Consider the following 19,099-nt stretch of genomic DNA (forward strand, 5'->3'; position numbering starts at 1 on the left):
GCAGGTGCGCAGCCGACTCGCTGAACGGAAAATCTAAATAACGTGCGGTGAAGCCGGGACGCACGCCAGGCATCACCTCGCCTCATTTTACGCCTCGGCGAGCGGGCCCCACCCCCGCTTGCTGAGCCGAAGATTCAGCCCCATGTGATCAATATAACAGCATAAGTTCTATAAAGAGGAAGAAGTTTTCAACTTGTGCTGTTCTTTCAGTGAAGGATCTGGTGTTGTGATATGCAGCTTGGATACCATTATGTTTTCATTAGATCATATTAGTCAATAGCTATGCCAAGCATAACAAAATGGGATGAAATTTACAGGGTAAGCGTGCATTGTCCGCCCCCTCCCTGTTAGAAAAGTTGGTCATGAACTGATGTCAAAGGTTGCCCTGCAGCAATAATACAATGCAGACAGCTGTAACATACTTTGGGTGGAATCGTCCTAAATTTGCGCTAGGTGCGGTAGTGGGCAGGAAAAACAATGCTTTACCCACTGGCCACAATGGTGGCTTCTCACGCTGTATTGTCCCAAACCCGCCGCCTTAATTATGCATTCTTGGGAAACACGCCATTTCCATGGCGGGCAGGCTCTCAATCGCCCACCACACCATCATCTTGCTGCTTCATCATGCCAGGCACCATATTTAAAGTGCAGTCACGCGCACACCTCTCAGTGCTCCCAGCCCAGGACTGCTGTACAGAAGGCAGGGTGGCCCCAAAAGGCAAAATGACTGCAGCCCCCAGGTTTAGTGAGGTGTCCCTCGAGCGCCTTTTGGATGCCGTAGAGGTCCGCCATGATGTCCTCTACCCCCGCTTTGGCCGCAGGAGGGGCAGCCACATTACCACTCTGGCTTGGTAGGTGATGGCAGTGGTGATCAGTGCCAATGCTGCACAGAAAAGTTTGGTCACCCAATGCAGATGGAGGATGAATGATCTCATCCACACCCTCAGGGTAAGGCAACCATCTCATCACTCTAAACTCACACACACTGAAGCCCATCACACATTCACTGGTATCTCACTCACTGCCAGCTCAAGGGACATCACCACTCACTCTCTCACACTAACTCATCTGCTCTGGACACTGCCTCCTCAGCCCTCATCATCTTCAGGTCACTTACGCAGATCAACTTGTGCACCAACGCAAACCTTGGGATACCCACCTTCTCCAGTACAGCCCTCGCCCTACAACCTCTTCCCTTGCCTGAGGCCACTTTTCCCCCTTCCTCAAACAAGCCCTAGCCCTGCAGCCGTTGAAAGCCACCCCTGCCTTATGGCTGGTCTGGTAGGTAGAAACCTGCTCATGAGCCACCCTAAAAGTGATGTGATGCTGCCAGCGAAGCCTGGCGCTGATGACTGTGAGTGCTGCCCAAAGCAAGGTAGGTCAACAAAATTTGAAGCCCCAAGTGAAATGCAGCTTGTCAGGTGCATGTCGCTTATGTGCTGTTGTGAAACACGTCAGCATGATATCATGCCGACGAGGGCAGGCGATCCAGCGTGGAAGATGAGTCCAGCGGGATAGCCTTATTATGATATTCAGATGTATTACAATGAGGTTCCCGACCTCTGATGGTTGGGACATGACCCGCCACCGACAAGCTGAGTGGACGATCGCAAACTGGTTTCACGATGCCATGAAACTGATTTTTGGTCTTTTCATCATATTGGCCGCTCAAGCCACTGAACACACCCAATGCCAGCAGGCATGGAAAATTCCACCCTTCGTGTGGGACTTCTGTCCCTCAATGGAAGGTAGTCCTGCCCTCGGGAGCTGCCAATCAATCTGATAGGTTGGCAGGTCTTGCAGTCCCAGCAGCACCAGAACTCAGTAGTGGGCATTGTTGGGACTGTAAGCAGGCCCTCAAAGAAGACAGCATGAATTCTGGACTCAGGTAAATCTGGGATTTTTGGGCAGGGAGGTATCGGGCACCCATGGAAGGGGTGGGATGGGGTTGGGGGCCATACTTTGGAGGCCAGGAGAGAAAGCACAAAGGGTGCTTGCAGGGTGCCCCCAATGCAGGGAAATCCCCCAAAGGTTGTGCCCCCTTCCTTCCCACCTTCTTCACTAGAATTGGTGAAAAAACAGCCTGCTCACTCTCATCTGCCTTCCACTGCCAACCTTATGATGGTGGCAGAGGTAGAGTTAAGCCTTTAACTGCCTCTTAAGTGGGCAGGCGAGTGGGTGCCTTGCCCGCCCACTAAACTATGGGGAGCGGTTTGGGGATGGGGGAGAAAACAATGGGCTTACATGCTACCCCGCCAAGAAGTCGCCCAGCAGGAGTGGACCATAATGTTCACCTCAATGTTTCTGTCAACACTGGAATATCAAATGTGATTGTTGCACTTCTGATTTTGCTTCGAGACACAAACTATTCTATATTCACATAAAAACACCCATTTATCGCTGTTATTTTTGAATTCCTAACAAAGGTATGGGAGTGTGTGTTGCATCATATATTATGCAATTTAACTTGTAGGGACAAAATACAAATTAGCCAATCAATGTACACTTGTACTTCTTGAGCAGCTAATGAGTCACTCACTAATATAAAACCTGGACAGTAAATTATGTCAAATGTGGAGTTGGCAATTTTTGTATGAAATGCTTCAACAAAAATTGGCAATTCCAAAATTTATCCAGGAGGCAGTTCATTTCCAAACACTCGCCAAAAGATGCAGATGTGAATGCTCACAGTTCCCTCTAGATGAATACTGCACTCATCTTAACCTTCAAATGCACTCAATACATAAAATATTTGTTAGTTTTAACATCAAAATGTAGAATGTATAGGCATACCTTTATAGAAAAGCTGCATAATATTTGCATTTACCAATTCATGCTAGCACTTTCGACAGTGATATATGAAGTTTTTCACTTATTTTAAATTTTACTCTGGCTGGCTGGGTTTCCCACGCCTCATGATAGCAACCAGATAAAGGGTGACGTGGGCTGCTGAATCCAGGTGCTAAGTGCCTGCTAGATTACCAGCTAGATCAAGTTCACCTACTTTACCAACCTCTCCTTGATCGGAAACCGCACCCCCACAATCTTTCTGATCTGCCCCTGACCCTTGAGATCTCCCCTCACCAACCCTCTGATCTCCTCTCTGACTTCCAGTTATGGTATGGACCCCATTCTTCCCCTGACCCAGGCCCCCAATCTCTCCCCTGGCTTCCAATCTTGCCCCCTCCCTCTGCTCACCAGCTGTAGTCTCTTGCTAAAGAAGCCAGGCTATCAATCTGACTGGCTGCGGCCAGGAAATGGTAATCAAGTCCTGCCAATAAATTCAGCAGTAACTGAACCCAACCACATTATTGCACCCCTCCCCACACCAACCCGACTCCTTTCCCTTCCCAGCACCAAGATAAGGCTGACGTATAGTCTCAAATATTATTCAGTTCATTCACTTAGGTAGGCATAGGTAGGTGCCAGTGAAGGCCAAGTTAACAGCCTACTATTTAAACTTTGCTTCCACTGTTTAGAGATTCATTTTACATGTTAATAGAACTTTTCAGAAACACCAAAGTAATATATAGGGACTCTAGCTGCTTTCCAATCTTTGGATGGGTAGAGTCCTTTTTTAAAATGCTATAGATCAGGGGTGGGGAACCTACAGCCTATGGGCCCGATCTACCCCATTGCTCATCTGGCCTGCAGCAAGATTTCTAAAAATATAGACCTATGACAGTAGCGCCTTCAAAATATAATTTATCATCATCGTTACGAATTTATTTTGGATAGAAGTGTCAGCTAAATTACTATAATAATATTTAACAATATAATATTCAAATTCAGACATCACATTAAAACGGCGGAGTTGAAAGTTTCTGAGCGGAATGATCCCCGATTTGCACTAAGTGCGATAGCAGGCGAGTAAAAGGACATTTTACCTGCCGGCTGCAAAGGCAGCTTCTCACGCTGCATCATCCCAAACCCACTGCATTAATTATGCATTCCCGGGAAACACACTGTTTCCATGGCGGGCAGGCTCTAAATTGCCCACCACCTCACCGCTTCATCAGGCCGGGCACCATATTTAAAGTGCAGCCACGCGCACACCTCTCAGTGCTTCCAGCCCTCAACTGCTGCAGGGAAGATGTCCATGAAAGGCAAAAGAGGCTGCAGCCCCCAGGTTTAGCGACGCATCACTGGAACACCTTTTGGTTGCCGTAGAGGCCCGCTGCAATGTCCTCTGCCCCTGCTCTGACCGCAGGATGGTTAGCGGCGTGACCAACTAGGCTTGGGAGGCGGTGACAGCTATGGTTAGCACCAATGCCCTTCAAAAAAGGAAAGCCACCCAGTGCCACAAGGGGATGAATGATCTCCTTCATTCCGCCAGGGTAACTCACTCTTCTCATCACTCTCAACTCATACACTCACAAACGCAGCGCACATCCACAGGGATCTCATTCACTGCCAGTTCAAGAGACATCACCACTCACTCTCTCGTACACACCTTCATTGTCCTCATGTCATCCATGGGGCTAATCACCACCCACACAGGCCAAGCATACTTATCCTTTGGCCTGGCAGGCATCTTGCTTAAACTTTCTTCATCTCTATTGATGCAGGACAAGCTGGCACACAACAGCAGGGAGAGGTCACAGACCCGGTGAAGGAATGCCTGAAATCAAGGTCCCCACGGACTTTGAAAGCAGAGCCATCTAGCTGGCCGGTGAGGATCTGGACCAGTCCTGTGCTGACAGTGAGGTCGGCGGTGCTCTACCAAATGAGGGTCCAGCAGTGCAGCATCCATCAGACAACCATTCTGTGAGTGATGTGCCCTGTTTCACAGGCCACTGCCATGCACTAATTATCTCCCCTTACTTCCGCAGACGCATCTGGGAAACAGTCGATGGAGTCTACAACCCAGGGCCTCCAATCAAGCTCCAAAGAAACCTCCGAAGAGGAACCTGCAGGCTCCCTCCCTGAAGTCCAGTTACAGCACACACCCACACCCTCCACCAGTGCAGAGAGACACACCTCCATGGGACCTAACTTTAGAATAGCCTTGGGATCACAATCTGCTGAGCCCATCGCGCTGTCTGATCCACAGCAGGCAGCGACAGGGACCTCCCAGGTGCCCGACACTCAGAGGACTGCTGGGCTGGAGGGCAGAAATTTGCTGAGTCTGAGTCAAATGACAAGATTCTGTACTTGGTCATGTCACAGTTGCTGGAGCTGCAAAGGCAAGCTCGGGAACATCAAGAAGGGATGTCCGCTGCACTCCTCAGATTGCAAACGATGGAGGAGTCTGCCCGCCTTCAGGCTGAGGTGATAGCGCCGGCATGCACCCCCTCTTCCTGTGACCTCAGCAGCTTCAGCTCCACAGGCCGAGGAGAGTGCCACTGCCACACAGCAGGACTCTGAACGCAGGATGGAGCCCTCCAGGTCTCGGCCCTCCAGAGGACGCCCACCAAGATAATCATAGACAGGGCGTGGCAGTCAGCAGGCTGCCCTCACCTCTGTTGTGGATGTCCAGGGAGCACCAAGACATAGCGCCAGAGTTAGGAAAGTTAAGCAGATGTATCTCTTGTAGAGTTAAAACAATTAACTAAATTAACAATAACAGGGGAGAAATCAAGCACAGCCCCTAAGTCAGGTCAGCTGTAAAATCAAGGAAAAACTTTAAAGGAACCTTACAAACATCAAACCAAGATGTGATTAAAGGGGTCAACAAAACACCCCAGTCCCCGCGGTGCCCACCGGGCACGGAAGGCCTCGATGGTGCCGGCAGACACCGCGTGTTCCCTTTCCAGGGACACCCGGCCGCGAGTTAAGCAGATGTAACTCTTTTCAAGTCAAAACAATTAACTAAATTAACAATAACAAGGGATAAATCAAACACAGCACCTAATTCAGGTCAGCTGTAAAACCAAGGACAAAGTTTAAAGGAAACTTACAAACATTAAACCAAAATGTGATTAAAGGGGTCAACAAAACACCCCAGTCCCTGCGGCGCCCACCGGGCACGGAAGGCCTCGATGGTGCCGGCAGACACCGCGTGCTCCCTTTCCAGGGACACCCGGCCACGAGTTAAGCAGATGTATCTCTTTCAGAGTTAAAACAATAAACTAAATTAACACAATAAGGGATAAATCAGGCACAGCCCCTAATTCAGGTCAGCTGTAAAACCAAGGACAAAGTTTAAAGGAAACTTACAAACATTAAACCAAAATGTGATTAAAGGGGTCAACAAAACACCCCAGTCCCCGCGGTGCCCACCGGGCACGGAAAGCCTTGATGGTGCCGGCAGACACCGCGTGCTCCCTTTCCAGGGACACCCGGCCGCGAGTTAAGCAGATGTAGTTGCACAGCCTGGGCATGGATGTTAATCACTTGTACCTAATGTTCAACATTGTCAATGAACTCACAAGAATGTTTCTCTGCCCAAGGCTCCTTGTTCTGATGAGCAGTGTTCGTGTCACTTGGATGTAAATCCTTTCTGCACAAGATAAAGTCGGGTTTCTCAGTCTAGGGCCTCTTCCCGGTGCTCTGTGCAGCCTTCAGACCAAAGGTTCGGCCTCACGTTCCCTGAACATATTACTGATGCCTGCACCTCAATAGTGCTCGATCAGCCATGATCTTATTGAATGGCGGAGCAGGCTCAAGGAGCCAAATGGTCTGCTGCTGCTCCTATTTCTTATGTTCTTTTGTCATTGCTGCCAGAATGTTGTGGGCAGGTGTCACAGAGTTGTGTCATTCTCTCTGTGTGCTCTCAGCACCTTTGAGGTGGGGCTGGATCCCAAATCTTCAGCATCTGTGACCAGTGATGCTGTGGTCATGAAGGGGTCAGGTGCTGAAGGTAGACAAAGGATCAGGTGCTTCTAAAGTTTCATGGATGACTCTCTATGATATGACCCTGATCACAGAGTGCTGGCAAACAGTCCTCAGACAGATGGAGTCAGACATTCTTAGAGGCTAAGTGAAGGTCCATGGAGCATCCACACTGCATGCTGTCATCATCCTCCACAAATCTAGCAGCTATGAGGGCCTCCCAAACACGCATGCCTGGTCTGGCCAGTGCGAGTGCCTCATCCCCATCATCGCCGTCTTCAAGGGCCTCCTCACCCTCAGCCCTGTCAGCATCCTCCTCATCCGAGGAGTCCTCCAGTTCCTCCATCTCATCTTTAGCCAGTTCCTCTCTCTGTTGCAATGTCAGGTTATGAAGGGCACAGGAGGCAACGATGATGCGTAACACCCTCTGCGGACTGTATTGCAGGGCCCCACCAGACAGGTCCAGGCACCAGAACTTAATTTTCAGCATCCCAATGGTCTGCTCCACCAAGTTGCGAATTGTAGCAAGAGCCTCATTAAATTGTCGCTCTTCTGCAGCCTGAGGCCACCACATGGGTGTCATCAGCCACAGCCTCTGTGGATAGCCCTTGTCCCTGAGGAACCATCCCTGCAGCTTCTGTGGATCCTGGAATACATCAGGGATCTGTGACCGACTGAGAATGTAGGCGTCATGCACACTCCCTGGAAACTGTGTGCGCACCTGCAGGATGCATTTCTAGTGTTCGCACACCATCTGCACATTCAGCGAATGGAATCCCTTGTGGCTAATATAGTTACTGCATGTTGTGACAGAGACCTGAGTGTCATGTGAGTGCAGTCGATGGCACCCTGCACCGTGGGAAATCTGAGATCTGGGCAAATCCAATCGCTCTTGCATCCTGGCTGTCCTGGTCCTTGGCAAAATGCAAAAGTAGTGGTGTTTTTATTCATTCATGGGATGTGAGCGTTGCTGGCTAGGCCAGCGTTTATTTCCCATCCCTAATTGCCCTTGTTCAGTGGGCATTTAAGAGTCAATCACATTGCTGTGGGTCTGGAGTCACATATAGGCCAGACCAGGTAAGGACGGCAGATTTCCTTCCCTAAAGGACATTTTGAACCAGATGGGTTTTTACGACAATGGTTTCATGGTCATCATTAGACTTTTAATTCCAAATTTTTATTGAATTCAAATTCCATCATCTGAATTGAACCCGGGTCCCCAGAGCATTACCCTGGGTCTCTGGATTGTCCAGCGACAATACCACCACCAGGCATTCTCCTAACCTGTGTTGCAAAGGAGCACTGTTAGCTTGAACCATGGAAGAGACTGGTCCAAACTGGGATGATGACATTGCAAGTGTGAGCGCCTCCACCAGTGACTGCTCCATGGCCAGCTTTAGCGAGGAGATTGTACAATGTGCACAGTCGTCCATCTGTTCTGCAGTCCACTAAAACACTCATTACTTTGCAGTCGGTGCTCGAGCGGTGAAAATCTCTGGAGCACTTGGTGGCACTGTGATGCCTCTGTGTTGTTTAAGTAGGCAGATAAGCTAGAATCATATCAATGGCTGCGCCTGAGCTGCTTTAGTTGAAGAGGAATGGCCACTTTATATAAGGTGTCCCTAATGTGTGATCGCTTCCCTTGCCCATCCTATGCCCCACCCTAAATTCCTGTGCGCTACATTCAACCGCAGGGCAGCCCTAGCAAACCCACCCCCCTGCACCACCCACCCCCCCCCCCCCCCCCCCGCACCCTGAAGTCACTTCAACCACCGGTCTGCCCTTGCACATCCCCCAACGCGCTTCAAGCTTGAACTCCAACAGGCAACCCTGGTGAGCGTGGCACAACATTACTGTGTACTCACCTCCGAGTTCCCCTCTAAGTGGAACCCGCCAAGTGCACACCTTTTGTATGCTGTTGTGAAAGGACGATCTAGCGGGGGGGCGAGGGGCTGATTCCGACGGGCAGGCCTAATAATGACATTACATTGAGGTTCTTCATTTCTGATGGTGGGAAATGCAGCCTGCCATCGGCAGGCTGAGCGGACGATCACAAACTGGTTTCACGCCATCGTGAAACCGATCGTGCCATATTGTCTGCTTATGCCACCAAACATGCCGAACGCCGGCAGGCATGTAAAATCCCAGCCTCTGTATTCTCTCTAAAAACACTAAATTGAGCTGATTTTTACGTGTATTTGGCCCGTGACTGATATTGTCTGTGTGAATAGCCCATGATAAGAAAAAGTTCCCACCCTGCTATAGATCATAGTCTGCAACATCATAGAACAAATGAACACATAATTCTGAATATTTTTATAATTTTTCTCTGTTTAATGTAAAAAGTATGAAAAATGTATATTTACATGATATTTTATTTATTTTATAAAGAAATATACAATCAACATAATGTATGCCAAAATTCAACATTAGATATTTTTATTTGTTTCAGTAGGTTGAATTTCACTTGCTTTCCAAACTTCAGAACAGGAGATCTGCAGTATTAAGACATCTATTACTTTTTAAGAGCAGTTGTGCCTTAGTTATTAGCATGCCCTACGATGAACCTAATGCATAATACAATGAAGCCTCCATGATTGATTAACTGAGTCAATATGAATTTTAAAAGCTCAGTGTTATCTTTCCTTTACTCAGTGTTTTGTCTGAAGTGTTTATCTGTGTGTCTATGCATTAGCTACTTTTTGCTAGCAGTCACTGATACATCAAGTGCTGCACTGAGCAGTCTAAACAACCTCTCTTGACTTTTCCTATGGTGCATGTTTATGTTAACTCTTCACTTTCCCTTTTATAATGCATTTTGTCCTAACAGGAAAGCATCAAGCTGATGTCAGCAAAGTACCAAAGGAAGCAAAGAGCCCTAGAGGCAAGGACTCGTTTCATGTTGTTCATTAAAATCTTGGCATTGCCTTCAAGGAACTCTTAACACTTAGACTTATGTTCCAATTCAAAGTGACAAATTGTAATACATTTACTAAGAATTGTGGCATACCATTAACCAATAGGTGTAATCAATAAATGTTTGTATTCCTTGAAGGGAAATATATTTGCAGTGGACTGAACATGGATTATATGAATTTATACTATTCATAGTTTAACCTTGAAGGAGTAAATCCTTGTAATGACAGACTGCACATTTCCACTCACTGATCAAAGAGATATAGGATTATTTCCTTTCTTCCTAACACCCATTGATATACTTAGAAACTAAAAGCTATGTTTTTGATTTTTTTGAATGATCATTGCATGTTTTCCAAATGAGTGGGATGCATGGATATGTTTTGCTGCTTTTGCCTTTGCAGTGCCTTTGCTTGATGGTGAAAACGTGCACAGGCTTCACACAGTATATCAAGGAAGTAGCCATTCTAAAATTGTCCTGAGGACAGTAACAACCTCAATCCTACGACAGATTCTTCTGTGCATATTCTTTGTGAACACCACAGGTTCAAAACACCTAGGGATAGATTTTCATCCTAACCACTTGGTAAAGCAAATCACCCACTGGTTAAAAAACCCGCCTGATCACCATTCCATTGAGTTCATTGCAATTAATATGTGTACGATTGCAAACTATGTATGTGATCCACTTCAGCGGTTAATGCCCATATGCTGAACGTGCAAATCAACTCTAGTGTCTGGATTTTCACCCTCAAAGTGGGTAGCGGGAGTGGAGAAAATTCCTCCTCGGCCTGGCTGCCTCAGGGAAAAGTGCCAGGAAAGATGGGATTTTCATTGCGGAGCGGGGGAGATGCATGGATGGGGGCTGCAGTTGGGCTAGCCAACTCAGGAAAGAGATCGGAGGCAGCCACATGGGGCTGCAAGGTGCCAAGATGGGCTGTCAAAAGGCCCACCTTGGTGCTATGGGTCTTCGTTCCAGTTATAATGAAAACGGTAAGGCCCCCTAGCCCTCACCCTTCACACTGCCTCACTCCCCACATACTTCCCATGACCCATCCATGCCAGCTCATGCCCCCATGCTAAGGTATGCCTGCCACCCACCCACCTCCTATGGCCCCACATACTCCTATGCCAAGGTATGCCCCTCCACTCACTCCCTATAGCCACTTATGCCCTCCGTGGCAAGCTGTTCTATGCCCATTCACCCACTATACACTGTATAGAAACAATGAATCCGATATTGACAAAAGGAAGTGTAAACAAAAGCATTAAGTAAACAAGTAATTCATTTGATAACTTTCCACTTCCTTACAAAAACCCTTTTTATGACATGCCAATAAAAGTACCAATCATCCAGACCCTTTAAAGTCACAATGGCTGAAGTTGCAGACACTTGAAACCTCTTTTCTGTAAGTAAACATTATACAATTGACAGAGCGGTTCAAGGAGCTAGAGCAAAGAATATTTTCCCTGGGGCTCAGGTGTTGCAGTGTGCAAATGCATTTCTGGTCTTTCAGCCAAGCCTCACTCTTTAGCCTTGGCTGAGAGCCCAGACATTCATTAGAGTCCTAGACAGCTCTGGCTTTCTGATCTATGCTGTCAATTACACAAACTTAATTAATGTAAGATTAAGAGGTTTCAAGTGCTTGCAGCTCTTGCTATTAATAGTTAAAGGGTCTGGATGATTGATTATTGGGTTGTAGAAAAATGATTTTTTAAGGAAGTAGAAAGTTATCAATGAATTACTTTTTTAAAGCTTATTTTACACAGCCTATTGTCACTCCAGGGTTCACTGGCTCTATACAGTGTTTGGTGGGTGAATGGACATGAAAATGCAATAGCTTGGCATTAGGGGCATGAGGGGCCACAGCGGGTGAGTGGGAACAAACCTTGGCATGGGGGCATGAGGGGGCCATAGTGGTTGGATGAGGGGCATACCTTCGCATGGGGACATTTTGAACTTACATTTAAACAGTGCTCTCGTGCAGACTATGGTTCATGACACTGCTAAGGTGTCATGAACTACTATTCTTTGAAAAGCTCACCTGGCTCTATGAAAAGTGCAAAGGACTAGGACACACCTTTCCCCGCAATGGAGCCAGCCAGGTCAGGAGTGCAGAGTGCAGGCTCGTGACCCAAATCACCCTGCACCCTTAAAAGACACTCCCAAAAATCAGAGACCCTGGGAATGCAGTTGGAAACCCTGGAATTGGGTCCCAGCTGCCATTTTCACCTCTCCACACAGTCTCCCTGATTCCATGAAAATCGAGCCCAAAGTGTCTTTAATTTTTATTTTGGCTTTTTAAAAACACCATTTACAAATTGTATGGTCTCACTTGCTCTTCTAAGTTTTCCCTTAATATTTTTTTCCACAAAGTTTTCGAGAACTTCAGTTAAACCCATTCCACAAACAGCCAGTCAGAGCCATGGTGGCCAAATTCTGTTAACTGTCCCAACTCAAGTGAGCTGTCATTTTTTTTTGTGTACCCATGTGTGTTCCTGAGCAAATCAATCCATTTTTAAAGGAATTAATAGATAGATACTCTACCCCATTTAATTTATGCCATGTTTGCATCTGTTTGAACAAAAGAACACAGAAGTATTTTCAAATAGTTGTTTGGTACTATAGAACTTGAGCATTGCTGAAAAAAGAGACGTGTCTAAGCTTCTTGTCTTGCATTCATCAGGACACTCACAAGAATACCAATATAAGGGAGAAAACAACAATTTAGATTGATGTGAAGAGAGCGCTGATTTGTTGGCAGGCAGCATTGCCATGGAGAATGCACCACCGACGGTGACTGACAGTTAACTGCCAAGCATTGGCTATTGAGTTTTGCAAGTATCGGCTGGTTGGGTACGGTCTGTACCCTGCCCATTGCGAACAACAGCAGGGACATGCTGTTTGATACGGTCCGTCAGTCTTTGTGATGTACGGCCTACGTACCTAGCATCACACTGGCACTGAAATTCACATTCCACATTACTCAATTGTGTGAAAGGCAGAACGTTTTTTTGGCTTGTCGGCAGCATCCTGTTAGTGACCACTTGTGTTGCTACTCATGTCACCTGTTGCTCAAAACACAGTGCCCACCTACGATTCTACGATTGGACAACATTTGCTAAATAATCCTCAGTGTGCTAAGAATTATGCTGACAACCAATTTAAGATTGTCAGTCGGGCTTGCAGTGCGGTGCATTTGTGTGCTCGGGAAGCTTCATATATTAATACACAGGGCCCTGTTCTTTGCAGACAGAAAGAACATGTATATACATTGAGCCTGGTTCAGCTAAACAAAATAAATGACAGCCTTTTGCTAACTCATTCCTCAGGACAATGCCTTGACAAATCAGGGTCAAGCTTTAAATTTCAAACAATGCTTGGCAGTTAACTGTCAGTCACCATCAATGGTGCATTCTCCATGGCAATGACACTTGCCAACCAATTAGCACTCTCTTCACATACAGTATAAATTGTTGTTTTTCCCCTTAAAATGTTATTCTTATAAATGTCCTGATGAGTGCAAGACGAAAAGTTTAGTCATGTCTCTTTTTTCAGCAATACAGAAGTATTTTCATGAATGGAGCTAGATCAGTGTCAGAAAATCAAACATTCCAGGCTAAGAATTCTGTCTTCAACTATGTCTGGGACTTGTCTGTAATTTTAAAGTACTACTGCCTTCCATTTCCTACTGATAATTTTTATAACATTTTAAGAAAAATTTCATTTTTTTATGCTGGTTAGAGAAATTATAGGATCTTTCAAGCAATGCAGTTTTATTTAGGAATAAATAGCTTTCTTCAAAACCTATGGTTAAGCTAATTGAAATAGTGTTCTTACCTGTATGTACCATTTAGTACCTGATACTTTTTAATTTCTACCATTGCATCAGGTAAACTAGTTCAAAGAAATTTTCCCAACATTTATTATATGCATATATAATATTGTACCTATACCATGCATACAATAAATAACTTCCTCATCTCCCTGAAAGAGATTTCAAACAATAAATTATTTTGCAGGTGTTCCATTTTCTCCTTTTAATCTCTGAACTATTTTCTTTATTTCTTACTGCTCTTTCCTTATATGCATTTAGGAGGTTTTAAAGCTTTAAGCTCAGACCCTATGAAAGCCATAGATGAGGCTGTGGAAGATACCTCAGATTGGATCTATGGCTTTATATCTGTACTATGTGATATATTAACAACAACAGATGACGATATGGATGAAGGTATTCAGAACAAACACACTTGTATAGTTGATACATTTTATATGTAACATGATTATAAGACAATTAAGCACTATGTCCAACCTATCTGAAGTAACTAGAGTTACTTTATTCCACTCGTATAATTAAAGTACTGTAATATTGCTGCTTACTCAGCTATTATAGTGAGCGATTGTGATTTTTATGAACTTGGAAAGCTTCCTGCACTCAAAATTCTGTGGTACTTTTCTACTTTGTTGCTATTTAAAGAGAGGGCATTCTTCTCCCAACTCTCAAGAGTTCCAAATGTTTACATTTGGAGCATACTATTAAAACTAATTATTTTTATTTTGATAGAAACAAACCCACAAGAAATTTTGAGCCCTGCTAATGTCAGGACCTGATTATTGGAAATTGTTCAGCATAATGGATTAGGACTTGCCCTTTCACCCCTCAGAATGACTGGTCGGATGAAAATCTCTCTCTGCTGCAAGGAGTCCTATGAGAAATTTGTTTGAGTAATTTCAAACTAGTTCCCTGTGGGCATGGGTAAAGGATGTGAAACTGCTCACAAATTACTACTCTCTGGCATTAATTAAGGACTCAGATTCAGAGGTGCTGGAAGAAAAGCTGGTGTGGAAAATGGAAATGTCATACTGACTCAGTGGGGAGATGCATTTCTGAAGCTCAGGTTAAGGCACGTTGTTTCAGCAGAGTTGAGCATTTAGCTCATGTTACATTTAACTATGAAGTACCTAGGTACAAAAATTACAAAATTGTCCCAATTTTTTAGCACAAATATTTCTCATTTTCATGAAATAAACTTTCATTCATAAATAGAGAGAGGGTGGGAGGAAAAGCAGAGATAAATATATAGACGTATGTTTGTAAGTTTAAGGGGAATTGAATAAATTCATGCTCCTAGGTTGAAGCCTCTCCTGCTGAGAGTGCATATCATGAATTTGACTCTTATCTGTAATGGTTTTCCATTCATTAATTGCCATCACCACAAAATAACACTATCAGTGAGTAAGGCTCTAAACAGGTAGCATATATTTCATAACAGAATCCTGGTCAATTTCTAATTTGTCCTGGCTATCCAAGTTCAGGCTGTAAATGGATTAGTGAAATAAAGGGTAATGGCAAGCTTGTCGAAAAAAACCACGGGATAAACCAGAAGTAATATTGCTAATGTTTGTCATGATCTTGACATGGGAAAACAAATATATATTTTAATGCGACTTGTTATAAGCCACAGAATTCATGTCAAATATGGTTCCAATAAATTAAATTTAACTCCCACTACAAAAAGAAAGAATTCACTTTATAAGAACATAAAAAACACGGCATATAAGTTATATTTACTGAAACAATCATAACAAAACACTATAGAATGCACAAGAAGAATGTCAGTTCCTAAATGCTATTAAAATGTTTGAGATTATAGTACCAGCTGTGCGGTACAAGTACCTTTATTTTATTCAAAAATAAAAATACCTGGAAAAACTCAGCAGGTCTGACAGCATCTGCGGAGAGGAACACAGTTGATATATAAAATTAACGTTTCGAGTCCGTATGACTCTTCAACAGAACTAAGGAAAAATAGAAAAGAGGTGAAATATAAGCTGGTTTAAAGGTGGGGGGTTGGTGGACAGGTAGAGCTGGATAGAGGGCCAGTGGTAGGTGGAGATAGCTAAAAGAAGTCATAGACAAAAGGACAAAGAGGTGTTGACGGTGGTGATATTATCTAAGGAATGTGCTAATAGATGACATTAAGGGTGGAAAGCAGGATGAGCAAGGTACAGATAGTCCTAGTGGGGGTGGGGTGGGGGGAAGGGATCGAAATAGGCTAAAAGGTAGAGATAAAACAATGGATGGAAATACATTTAAAAATAATGGAAATAGGTGGGAAAAGAAAAATCTATAAGCTCTACCTGTCCCCCCCCCCACCTTAAACCAGCTTATATTTCACCTCTTTTCTACTTTTCCTTAGTTCTGTTGAAGAGTCATACGGACTCGAAACGTTAATTTTATATATCAACTGTGTTTCTCTCCGCAGATGCTGTCAGACCTGCTGAGTTTTTCCAGGTATGTTTATTTTTGTTTTGGATTTCCAGCATCCGCAGTTTTTTGCTTTTACCTTTATTTTATTCCCATTCATATTCTAAAACATTCACAAAGCTATAAGTATAATGCTTTTGTTCACATTGATCCTTGCAACTATGGGAAGCTGAAGAATTATATCCAAGATATCTTGTCAAAGGAATGATTATTTTTGGAGTGATTTTTGATTCAAGTGCCCTTGTGTTATTTTAAGTTGCCTTGTATACTTAGAATTCTACCTACTTAAATAGTTTTCTTTCTAAGTTCAAATGCATGTGTGTTAATGAAAAACTAACGCATTTTGTCTCACTTTGATTCCTTGTATGATTCAGTGTCACTGACATTTTTATGATGAATGTTGAATGCATTTTGAACTTTGATTCTATAAACTCCTCAGGAAAGTTAATGTTGTTAAAGAGATGCACAAGGCACTGTAAATAAAATGCAATCTTTAATCGCCTGAATTTGCAATCATGAAATTGGAAGGTGAACCTGTTCGGTTTTATCCATCAAATAACTTTCAGTTCATATTGCTCAAATGCCTAAATTGCTCAGTTGGTTACTTCTCATATGTTAATGCTGGCACTCAGACTTACTGTAGGGGTATTGTGATTTAGTCCAATCCTATCTATCTATGCATCTACACTTACATGATATCTATACATCCACGCTTTCCACCAGAGTTCACTACCAATAACAACAAAAAATTGCCTTTATGTAGCATTTTAAAGGAAGCAAGTATTCCATGGTACTTCGCAGAAGCATAATCAGACAAAAATTGGCACTGAGCTGAAGGAGACATCAGGACAGATTATTAAAAATTTGATCAAAGAGATAAGGCTCAAGGACTGTTTTAAAGGAGGAGAGAGAATTGGAGAAGTGGCTTAAGAAGGGAATTCCAGAGTTTAGGGCCTAGACACCTGAAGCCACAGCCAACTTGTGCCTTAGGATCCATCTGTGCACTTTGGGGTTGGGCTGAAAGTCTGAGGCAACCTGGACTGCCAGATGATGAAGGAGTCATGGCATCTGCCAAGAAAGCGAGTGCACACATAGAGGAAACTCTTGTTGTGGTCGCAGATGTTGAGTGAATCTGAGTGGGCAGTCACCGGATGCCTTGATGGTCACATGTTGATGATGTCCTGCCACTGGAGGAATGCAGTGATGTGGCAAAACCCAATACCCTCTGTCCGTGTGAGACCACATCTGTTGTGAAATGAATGCACTGTCCAGCTCTGGCAAAGAGGCTATCAGTGACCTGCGAGATGAGTGGTGTGCAGCTGCATGTGAGATGCCAATAAAGTCCACAGTTGATCTTTGGAAGGAGCCAGAAGCTCAAGTTCAAGGCCAGAGTGACTCTGACAGCTACTAGCAGGTCATGGCAAACAGTGCTGTAAGGTGTACGGTTTCAGTACTGAGTGCACAGATGTCTATGACCATCTGCCTGGAGAGTTGCAGTCTCTTGCAGCTCTAGGTCTCAGTCTAGCTCTATCTTTGGCGGTAGTCCTCTGTTGAGAATTGGCCTCTATTGCCTTCCTGCCTCTCTTCCTCTCCCATGCCCTCCTGTTTCTCAGGCTTCTGCCCTTCCTTCTGAAGATGCAGCTGAGGATGTTGCCCTTCATCGCTACTGGGCCCAAAATCTGAAAGTGGTGCTCCCATTGGCAGTTGCAGCCTTTCTTTTGGATAGGTGGCTACACTATTGTGAATTGTAACCTTGCTGCCTGCTTTTCTGCACTTGTGATATCAGGGGATGATGACCCCATTCAGTGCCTGAGTGCTGAGTGCATCCACTCCCTTCCACCTGCACAGTGCCAAGGGCACCTCCTTTCCAAATGTTGAGCTCCCCCTTGCCTTGCTCACCCTCTTATGAGCCAGAATGATTCCTTGGGCAGCCATAACTGTCTCCATGCTTTGTACCTGCCTCCCTTCAGTTGGTCAGCAACATACAGCATGTATAGCCCGGGTGCCCCCATGAAAATTTGGATGTCCCCGTGTAAAAAGCTCTTAACAAGCTTAAGTACTCTAATTGGCTTCAATCGGGAGGCAGATGGAATCACTGTCTTGTCCTCCTCCTGCCCTGGTGAACAATGCTGGTGCCGGGAGCAGTGTCTCGAAATGGACACCGGCCAGTGCCAGTGTTTCCAGGACCCACCTGCCTCCTTTCCAAACTTTGTGATGGGCAGGTGGTTCCAAAAATTCACCTCCATGTGAGTATTAACCTATTTATCCAGTGGGAGTGTAGGTTAGATCTAAAAAACATGTTTGAAAAGTTGCCAGTAGCTGAGAGATGTTCTATTGAACAGATTCAGTACCGGGAAAAGGCTGTGTGTCAGAGGTCAATTGCCTCAGTGCTTCTGTGTCAATCTTTCCTAGACCTGAGAAATTACTCAAAGAGCAGAGCTCCAACCAGATGATCAACAATAGCTGAGCATATGTTAAAATATATGTTAAAAAAACACTATTATATAATAAGAAAAAATGCTTTCTTTAGGAATGGCCTAGGGTAAGAATATGGTGGTAGAAATTTATTTTAGGCAGTAAAACAAAATGAGTTATCACATCTGTAACATGGTCCACCCGTTATTCAGTTCTATGGAGAGGGGGTGTCTGCCCCATTACACTGTGTTTTTGGAAAACCTCCTTTGGGAAAAAAAAACCTTTTTTCCCTTTGCCCGCTCTGATACTGCCTTGGATCTTAGCAGATTATCGTTATTAAGCAATTTGATTGGCTGACTAGTAGGGAATGACTATAATTTGAAGTTGAGCAACATTTTTAGAACATCATTGAATATGTAAAAGTATTACCATGATCTGTGTAATGCTCTGGAAGGTAGAGCACAAGAAGACAGACTCTAAGCTGCAACAGTGGGCTTTGAGCTGATTGAAGCATTCATCGAAACAGCTTATTGCTGCTGTGTTGCAGTATGAAGTCTGTACCTCCCTACCCTGTGGCCACAGCAGCAATAAAAGTAATGGGATTTTTTTGCAAATCAGAATATGCCTTAAAATCTAATTGTACTCTTCTCATTCACAAACAATCAGATTCTCAGGTTAGGATCATTAAAATATAGTTAGAGTTCACAAAACTATGAAGTAAATTA

General features: G+C 44.4%; 1 protein-coding gene across 1 annotated transcript in view; it reads left to right on the top strand.

The window, feature by feature from the left end:
* trdn (triadin) overlaps window positions 1-19,099 on the top strand; it is a 565,816-nt gene that overhangs the window by 92,747 nt on the left and 453,970 nt on the right. The window contains exon 4 of the mRNA XM_078542852.1: window positions 9,605-9,658. Coding sequence (XP_078398978.1) covers window positions 9,605-9,658 — 54 coding nt within the window. The remainder of the gene's footprint in view (window positions 1-9,604; window positions 9,659-19,099) is intronic.

This window comes from Cetorhinus maximus, chromosome 5 (genome assembly GCF_964194155.1).
Source record: "Cetorhinus maximus chromosome 5, sCetMax3.hap1.1, whole genome shotgun sequence".
NCBI classification, from domain to species: domain Eukaryota; kingdom Metazoa; phylum Chordata; class Chondrichthyes; order Lamniformes; family Cetorhinidae; genus Cetorhinus; species Cetorhinus maximus.